Below are 10355 nucleotides of genomic sequence, written 5' to 3' on the forward strand. Positions count from 1 at the left end.
GCAGCGCGTACCATGGAATTGCAGCGCTCCACTCAAACGCTGGATCTCAAGAGGAAGGATAGACTTCAGTTTTACACTCGGCTGATGAGAGATGCATCCTAAACAGGAATCCGCGAGTGTTTCGAGCTTCAGAAATCTTACAAGAGGACTCTTCGCAATGCCCCGTGCCACCATCTCCTCCGAGAAAGCAGCCACCCTCTCAGCACACAGTACCGCTGAGAAGCTGGGAGCCAACACAGTTAACTCAGCAGGAGCCAACTCCTACAGCTTTGCAGGCAATTAGGAGATAGTCGGCGTATCTAGTGCCACTAATTAAATTGTTAAGTGGTTTTGTTCTGGAAGGTTGTTTGGGTTTTTTTTCTCAGTATCTTTGTAAGTACATCCCTGGGACCACCAGCCAAAATTGCTGATTCTCCTTGTTTGAGTTGCAAGGAGTGGACAGGGAAGGACAACTCTGTCCAATTTCTGCATCCTCCAGGATTTCCCCATCGGAAGCAATCAGCCTAAAATGAGAACCGGTTGTCATCTCAACAAGCCGTATGTTTCCTCCTTCAGATTCTTTCTGTTGGAAGAAATATGGTTTGGTTACACCTATAAAACTGATGGATGGCAACATAAATAAGTCTTTTTCCTCTAAATACTGCCTTTTAGCCAGTGTCAGTGTCAGCATCGCTCAGAAATGTCTAGTCAAGTATTTCTCTTTTTCAGGTCAAGTCAAGCACAGGGCCTGCCGCTCACCAAAAGTTTTTTTAAAAGTTATGGATTTTTAAAATCCATGTTTCACCACCTGTTCCAGTGTGTTCTGCTGAAACAGAAACAACCCCCTAAAAACCTGAGCTTCCCAAACAGCCACAGGCAAAGGGAGAAGGAGATGTTCCGGGGGCAGCCCAGCAAATGGGAAGACTCAAGGTATCATCAGACCCTCCCCGATCCCTCCGTTACCCCAAGCAGGAAGGAGCAAGGCATGACAAACCTTTAAAAAAGCAAATTACTCCCTCACCCATGCTGGCATAGCTCACTTCATCATCTCTTAGGGAAAGTAGTACTTGTCACCGTTCAGAATTGCCATTCTAATTGGGACTAAATTGCCCCACACTTTTCAGCAGTCATGGTAAAGCCGTAGATGGCTAATGGCCATGGAAATTGGTTCTCTAACCACACGTCTGCTATGATGACTTCGAGGCAATTTCAGCAAGGTAATCTTTAATTTTAAAATAAGTAAGGTTATGCAATCAAAAAATAAGAGATCAGAGGAAGATTCATTTATCCTCTGTAGCTTATCAAAAACTAGCATTCAATTTTCTTAGAAAATGTGAGGCGCTGCCCCAACACGCAGATGTTGTGGAGGAAAGCACCCCGATGGGAGAAGTTCAGGTGTCAGGTGCTGTTCCACCTAATGCAGAACAGACTGTGACCCTCAGTCCCCTGCGTCCCATGGAACCTCTCGGCAGCCCTGAGCCGTCCCCATGTTCCCCTCTCAAACCTCCATCCCAAGCCTGGAAATGGTGCTTTGAAACAGACACCGTACCCCAAAACAGGCAGATTTATGAAGTAAATATATAAAGAAAATGGGGGGAAAAAAAAATCATCCTCAAAAATTCCCAATCAGCTTCTGCTGTTCCACAAAATACACCTTCTGGAATGATACATTTATAAGAAACAACTCAAAACCCTCATTCTCTGTTTTTCACACCGATGACCTGGCATGTCCACCCAGGACATCACAAACAAGACACAAATCCTCCTGCTTCTCTTCTTCTGAGAGAAGCTCTCATAGGTTTGGCAAGCTCGCTTTTATTTTCTTACATCTCAAAGACAAAATAAAGTACTTTTTTTTTTTTTTTTGTTCTTTGAAGAGTTTCTGAACTGGTAACTTGGCCCAACTGTGATTTTCTCTCTATTTTCCCCAGCAGAAAACTGTCTGTTGCTTTTGAGAAAGGAGCAGTAAGACAGAAGCCATTCGTGTGGGCTGCGACGGATAAGGAAATTTATCAAGGGAATCATTGCTTATTATGCCGATGCGAACATACAGCTTATTGGATCTAATTTATTACTATATCACACCGATGTATTGCTTAGAAAAAATTATCTTAAGGCAACACTGTGTACTTCGTTTACAAAGGACACAGTTATAATACCAAAACCCCCCAGACTTTACTGTAAATCATTTCCCAAATCAAACATCTAAAAATCAATATATTTTTATGGTTACCATTAAAAAAATCAACTGAGAGGAAAAACTGTTCTCGGTGAACGACCTGGTGGACTTGAAACATGAAACGTGTCCTCATAATGTTACGTAAAGCATAAGAGAAGACATTTCTTCAAAAAGAAAGAGGAATTTTATAAGCATATGCTGTAACTGACCCTAACAGGAACAAACTTACACCTCCTTGTCAAGCATTTTAACAATATAATTCTTTCCTCTACAGAAAAACAGATGAGAGAGCTATGTTTGGCAAATTAAAAAAAAAAAAAAAAAAAAGGAAAAAATAGGCAAATTAAATGAAACCAAAGAAAACTATAAAACAGGCAAGCCTTTCTATTAAAACCTCTGAAGTACAGATATAACCTATTTTTTTGGTTTAAAAATACATACACATATATATTTGACATAAGTGGGTATGTGGAGCCTAAATTTATCGAGTCACTGTTCCACAGACACCGCTGGGGTCACGAGGACCATCTTTCCTCCACAAAAGACACCTCCCCATGTTCTCAGAGCCATTCGTCGCTGGGGAGGCAGCAGGAGGATAAGTGGGGAACGTTCACTTGTTTGACATTACTCTTATCTCCTTTCAAACGGGGCTTTGTACTTATAAATACACGTTCCAAATTATCATGTGAATAAAGAGAATCCCAAGTGATTACCCAGAGTGTGGGAATGAAATAAATCTGGAGAGCTCGCTTCGCTCCTGGTTATACCCAGGAAAGTGCCAACATCCATTTCTAAAGACGTAGCAGGCAGGACTTCAGACTCAGCCTAGCTATATTTAATACTTGCATTTTCTATGGCAACACAATAAATATCTGAGACTGATATACAGGAGGGAATAGGATGAGTTCCCACTGAGATTTGCTTTTTGCAAATGCGTTTTTCAACTGTCGGCATGCCAAAACCCCAGCATTTTCTTGTGCACAGGGGACACAAAGAGCACTGCTCAGATCAGAAGTAGCGAGAGCAGTGGTCTAGGCCAGCAGATTGCTACCATCAGCCATGTAGATGTCAGTATGTAGCTATTAATTAACAGTAGCTGTTAATAAGAGAAGGGACAAAGCGGGTCTTTCCTAAGAGAAACAGTCACCAGAGCCCTCCTCCTTCTCCTCACACCCTTCCTTTGCAACAAGAGGCTTGCTCCTGCCCCGATTTCTCACTCCCGGGACAGCAAAGTCAATTTTTCCAAGCAGCAGCCTCTAAATTTAATTCAGTCTAAATCTCCAGAACAGAAACCTTCCGAGAAGTTCCAAGAAAGCTCTCTTTGCTTGCTAGGTCTGTGTTTTGCAGGCTTTACCCAATAAAAAAGTGTGAAGCTGCAGGGTTTTAACAGTACCGGTTATAACTGATCAGGAACAGCCAAGGCTTACAGAAGTTTCTCACTTCACTTTCAGAGAAAAACAAGTCCTTTTCTCACTGTGCAGGTACTTTTGGTCCTTTGGCCGTGACCACGCAGAAGAGCCGTTGCTGTCTACTCTCCCAAAGCCCTTTGAAGAATTAAGCTGAAGTTATGGATGGCACCAGGCACCGGTGACAAATCGATTCTTGCCAGAGCTGGATTTGTGACATTCCGCAGGTGATACTACCAGCTGGAAGAAGGCACAGAGATGCCTCCAAAGGACAGTTAGTTACAACTAGATGTATTACAACGGGATTTAAACCTCCCTATTGCTTGAGGGGGGTGAAAAAACGGTAGTGAAGAAAGCATTTCGGTGAGAATATACAGGATAAAAAGCAGAGCTGAAATGTCGGAGCTCTCTATAGACTGGATGAAGAGCAAAGCAAAGACTGTTCCGTCTGCGGCGTGGAAAAACGTATCCAAGAGGACCACGAATCTGACAGTGACCAAGACATAGTGTGTAACTCCGTTCAACAACCACAGAAGAGTATTAGAATTTTAAAAATGGTGTTTGAGATAATTAACTATTCTGATAAATAAGGCATAGTTAGAATTATCATCAACATCACCACAACTGTCTGCTTTTCTTTACACTTACTATTCAACACGAATCTTTGTTTAGCGGTTTAATTTACAGAAGTCAATCTCAGAATTATAACTTCCTATAAAATAAATATGATAGCCCCAAATTCGCCAAACAAATTAGGATTGTTTCATTTTTTACCTGGTTTTGGAAAAACAATTTTGAAATAATTTCATATAAAATAAAAATACTACCTTTCGTATTTCCTTTATTGAAATGCTCTGCACTGTTAAACATGCAACATGATGTATTTGCTTTAAGAAACAGACGCCGAGTTGGAGAGCAATAATTATTACAATATTAGAGATCTTTGAGGAAACTGTATTTCTGTTACTTTTTTTGTGCCTTCATTACCCTGTCCCTTTAGATTTTATTAATAATATTCAACTCAAACCTCAACTGAAAACACCCACGGAAGTTCAGTTTGCACAAAACTCAACTGTTTACTATTCTAAAATATAAAAGCTTAACAACATATATGATGACCAAAACCTTGGCAGTTGGTGACAGTAACCTTGAGGTAGTGACATTGCTCCCTCTAACTCCAGACCACGGTGTCTCAGATTTTTTTTCCCTTGTCTTGTCCCGAAGTTACAGCAAGAAAACAATCGTCCAGGAGGCAGAGAGGACACTACACAGCACAAACGGCACACTTATCTTTAATTTGGGGAAGAAAAATAAAAACCTACCCATTGGCTAGCTAACCTGCATCTAGCAGATGCACAAGAGGATAAAGATATACATCTTCACCATCCCTCTTTTTATATACAGTGAGAAGTAAAAACCAGCTGAATTTTCAAATGCATTTAAGTGATACTAGAAATCTGAGTCCCATTTTAAGAAGTAGCTTAAAAATGACAGTTTTCCTTGAATATCGGGCTCGTTTACTTTTGAGAGTTCAACAGCGCGCTTAGCAAAATTGCTGGGTGTTTCTGTATTTTTGAAAGTCTGCCTCTTACGAATTTAAGCACTTATTATAGACTTTAGAGACTTCCGCATCTAAACGCATTCATCACGTTTGAAAACAGGGCTTTTCCTATTCTAACCATCATACTGGGGAGCCGCAGACACATTCCACAGGGAGCACGACTCAAAGCACAGATGACTTCTCTCCAGCTAATGCCCTCTTGATACGCTTGCTCCAAAAGGGCTCCGAGAACTCAACCTTGCCATGGAATCTCAACCTCGCTGTCCCAGGAGACCATCTACTTCCAGCCTATACATTTTACCAGCTTTGTCCATCTGTGTTGCCCTGGTACATTCTGCTGGTTACGGATATAATTTTAAACAGTGCCCGAGGTATTCTGTATCTCGACTCCTACCTGGTCTCTTTTGGATGTGGGATTTATGCCCTTTTTATGTTCACCCTGAAGGCTCGTGGAAGCTAAGTTACACCAGATTTGAACTAAAAACCTTTTCATATACCTTCCAAAAGAAAACTGAAGAGAAGTCATATACACGGCACAAGCAGATAGAAAACTACCGGATTCCCATCAGCTGAGTGATGTTTGCAGAATTATGTTTTTACCAGTTTTTACCAGTTCTGACTCTGCCCATACTATGGAGCCAGCTGTTGCTCTAATAAATATTTATACGAGCAAATCTAGTACTCACACTCCTAAAAATCTAAAATTTACTGATTGAATACTATTAACAATAGTTGTCCTAATTTTTTACAGCATGTAAAGCCCAATGAGCAGGGTAAGGAAAACTCTTCAGGTTTTTGCGGTGACCTCTTTCCCCCCTTCCAGCACCTCTGACAACCCGAGTCCTCTCTGAAACATCAGGAGAAAACTCATTCCTACTTTTTATCATCAACATTGTACACGCTTCCCTACAGGGGGTGGGAGGTCAAAAAGGCTTACAGAGATAATCTTTACTTAGGCTGCAGCATTAATTAGGCAACTCGGCCAAGGCCAGTAATTACAACCGTGCTAAATTGCACTGAATTTCTGTAGCATTGATGTTTCACAGGAAGAAAGGTGCAAATTTGAAGGAATAAAAGCCAACACTGGCTTTTCTTACCTACTGACTTCTAGTACGTCTGCTGGGAAAAATGCTTCACGTGGGAGATGGCCAGTACGGGACTGACAGGAAACCAGTACATGAGCTCTCACCACGAGCCTCCAATGGAGAAGGTGGACAGGAACGCCCCCATTTCAGCGAACCGTGCAGACAAACTGCTGTTATCCCACATGATTCCCCATTCCTAGCGCAGACTGGCAGAGCGGCTTCCTTCAACTCCCACAGAATCCACTCCAAACCCCAGCAAAATCAACACAAGTGCCCCGGTGCACTTCCGCAACCTCTTTAGAAGCCCAGAGGGTCCCAATCCTCAAAGCTTCCCCTGCTTGCAGCAGATTTCATCCCAGTAGGAAGCGCCCACCCCAGACCTCCAAGCACATTAAGGCGATGTCTGCTTGGGCGATATGATTGGCACCGCTGTGTCTTCTATACGTTTTTCTCCTAAGTCCTTTATCAGGACTGTTAGCAAAATCTCTTACCATTATTGAGCCTGATCTAAGTAGTAAACTAAGAAAATTAAATTAACGTCATTCTCAGTAACATTTAGAAATTGCAAGCTAAGCAGCTGCCACTTATTTGTAGTAACTCGAAGTATATTGTATTGAAAGAAGTATTACAATAACAAATATTGATTTTGTCAGGTTTGGGCTTTTTTTTTTTTTTTCCCAAGCAACATATGTTGCGTGTTCTATATCTGTGGGGCTGCACAGACGCGGGTTTCATTGCAGTAGCTCTGACTCTTGCCAAACAGATGTTGAGGGAAAGCAACTTAACACAACATGGGATAAAAGCTGTCTCAGATCAAAATGTTGGGTTAGGAAAAACATTGTGTGTCATGCGGTACACTAAAAACATCGATTATATATTAATATATTGAATGGATAGGTAGCTGAATTGATGCTTGACTACATTTGTTGAGATCATGCTATTAGGTAGAAAAAAAAAAATTACCAAATTACCAAATGTTAAGAATTATGTTAATTAAAGGATAGCAACTACGTAAGAGTTTAAGTTACAAAGTATTCATATAATTCCTTTTACCTGAAGTCCAGGTTCTCGCTAACATCCTAACAGCTAGCTGAAATACTTTGAAAAGTGATGAAGTTTGAAGAGGGATATTTTTAAACCACTCTTTGAAATAATAAAATGGCAAGCGATTCCCAGTCCCCGAACACAAAGAATTGGAGTATTATCCTGAGACCGACAAGAGTTCTCTGTAATTTGCTTTAATTTGTGTAATACCCAACCGGTAGGGCTTAGCTTATTTCAATACTTTATTCATGACTAAGCCTAATGACAGAATTCAGTTCAATTTACTCTCTGAGAAGACAAAGAGGTTAATTTTTTACCAGAGTCAACATTTTTCACCACCTGTACCCTTTCCCATTATGAAAAAAAATTGATATGTATATAAGTAGAGTCACTTCAGCACATGAAAACTGACATGAAAACCTTCATACTTATTTTTACAACTGAATTTAGTAACAGCGTTGACTCAAAACAAGGTACCGCTTCAGGATTTTAAACTTGGCTTAGCAAATATAATAAAAGACAAATTATGTTAGAAGACTTCTGTTGTTGCTTTCAATGTATTTATGATTTACTCCAGAACAACTCTTTGGACGTCCATGACAACAATCCTTTCTAACCTCAGGTATTGTATGTAAGTTCTTTTGCTTCTGAACTGTTACAGTTCAAAAAATCTGCAACGTGTTTCCTTTATTACGAAAAAGGAACTTGCAGTTCCAGAAGCCACAAATAAGCTTATCTCCCCCCTCATACAGAAATAACTTTCAAAAGTTGGCAGGAAAACCTAGTTTCTTCCACATTCGCTGCTACAGAAAAGTGATTATACTCTGACACAAACGCGTTATATAAACTTTCAAAGCAGTGAAAAGATTCCACACAGAAGAAAAAAAAATAATAAACCCAGTCAGAAGATATTTTAGAACATTTTATATTCAAAGAAACAGGTACTAAAGAAAAAAAAAGAAATCACAGTCTGTCAGAGTTCAATTTTTCCCTCCTAAACCCACCCATGAAGACTAAAGGTTTCCTCCACTGTATAGACTGAAAAACAAAAGCCAGGATTCACTTATTTGCACGACAGCTGATGAGGATTTCTGAAAGTACCAAATACTACAAAACATCACCTGAAATCTTGCTTTTTGACAAAGTTATTTGACAATTGACAGGATCTAGGACAGCTGGTCTATTGGCTATATTTCTATTCACTTTGAATTATCCACTTCTTTCAATTCACATACATTAAAGCTAATATTAATGTATTTAGCAATAAAATATTCTTCAAACAAAAACTATAATGACTAATACAAATCCACGTTGTTAAAAATTACTCTAGTTTCATATAGGTTTACGAAAGCTTGCCAAGCATCATGTGAAAACTCAGCATCGAGAAAAAGTCAAGGTTTGCAATAAGATTCCACATAAAACAACAAGAAGCCTTAACATTGGCACCTGACTGCACTTGGACAAAAAGACGTCAAGGTACATACCTGTAAATCCGTTGAATATTTTCAGCTTTGATTTCCTTGAGAATCTCACGGTAGATATGAAGGTTATTTGGTTCTTGAGATGTTGGGGGAGAAGGGCATTTCTTCCGTGCATAATATCCTATCACAATTCCAAAAATAAATAAAATCAAAGCAGTGCAAAATACTTTCAGTATCCGAAAAAAATTGCAGCGGTTGCTCTTTGGTGCCTGTCTCGTATAGTGTGAGATGTAGTCGGGGTCTTCCTGAAGCCGCTGGAATCTTCCCTTTGGAGAAGACGATGGCTGGATGGGCTCGAGATCAAGGTCAGGGCTCTGCGAGTTTCCCGGGTGATGTTGGACCGCACCATCCAGTCGGAAATGGTCAAAGCCGGGCTCCTCCAGCTCTTTTTCCATGTCCCATTCCAGTTCCAGCGCCGTGGCTTGGAGCTCATCGTTGTCGAGGTACGGAGAGTGCCCCTGTGCCCTCTGGTCTGCGGTCACTTTGTGATAGGCCATCTTCTTCTCTATGAAAACAAAATTTAAAAAAAAAAAAAATAAAAAAAAACCATAAATGTTTGTTTCCTTATGTCCACATAAACAATTTATTTGTTCTTTGTAAACCTGGGAGAACCTAACATATATGATAAAAAGCAAAAACTGGATTCCTCAGTATTTCTCTCTTCCTGTTTCCATCGTCCTGTCTTCTTCTGTAGGATCAGCAGTTCCATGACCATCGTCAGATGCGAAAGAAGATATTTAAAGGAATATAATATATTGTGAGAATATGAATAAAGGGGATTTTTCAAGTGACAATGGCAAAAAGCAAAAGTTATCCTATTATTTCAGCAGTGCCCAGGATAATATTAAAAAGTTGAGCGGAGGCACAGTTTCCAAAACAATTATTTATTACCTGAAAGTAAATTTAAAGCTTAACAACTGTGTGTATCAATTTCAATTCACACACCATACAAAATAATGCTGTTAAAAAAAAAAGTTGAAAAAGCAGAAATAATGTAACTTGCCTGATCTGTTTCTAGACACAAGGAAATGATAAGTTAAAAAAGAAATTTCAGGGTGACACTGTACTTACACATCAATAAAAGGCTTCCATTTAGTTGGAGCATTCTATTATTTAGAGGTATTTTAAATGCATAGTTCCTGAATGACTGATGAATTTACTTAGAAATTGTCCCAGCTGTTTTGCTCCACTTATTTTTCCCATTTTAATGAATCAAAAGCACTGCCAGGTAAGTATTTATATCAAAATCATTCCTGTAATGGCAAGGCATATCTGCGGCACTTCGAGATATTTCTATGGAAGTACGAGCCGTCTAAAGGGAACTCTGACCTCCAGTACAAACATTCAAAGTCAATTTTCAACAAATCATTTTTAACAGACTGCAACAATAGGGTGCCGTTTCCCTCCGTACTTTGACAATAGCAACTCCATCACACAAGCATCTGTAATTTAGGGCTTTTCAAACATCAGACTCACTCATCAATTAGACTAAAATGAAGATAAAGATATTAAACCTCTCACAGTGATGGATATCAGACTGATACCTACAACACTGCATTATCCCTCCCGTTTTACATTTTAAGGCGTTTTCTAAGACTTACTTCCACAAAACATTATTGA

At 39.7% G+C, this 10355-nt stretch overlaps 1 protein-coding gene across 1 annotated transcript in view; it reads right to left on the reverse strand.

Annotated features, from left to right (window-relative positions):
• Positions 1-9450, reverse strand: part of NAALADL2 (N-acetylated alpha-linked acidic dipeptidase like 2) — a 240202-nt gene extending 230752 nt beyond the window's left edge. The window contains exons 1-2 of the mRNA XM_074153553.1: positions 9348-9450; positions 8739-9240 (exon numbers count right to left, since the gene is read on the reverse strand). Of these exons, the coding sequence (XP_074009654.1) occupies positions 8739-9240; positions 9348-9450 (605 nt within the window). The remainder of the gene's footprint in view (positions 1-8738; positions 9241-9347) is intronic.
• Positions 9451-10355: the final 905 nt, after the last annotated feature.

This window comes from Numenius arquata, chromosome 9, assembly GCF_964106895.1.
Source record: "Numenius arquata chromosome 9, bNumArq3.hap1.1, whole genome shotgun sequence".
NCBI lineage: Eukaryota > Metazoa > Chordata > Aves > Charadriiformes > Scolopacidae > Numenius > Numenius arquata.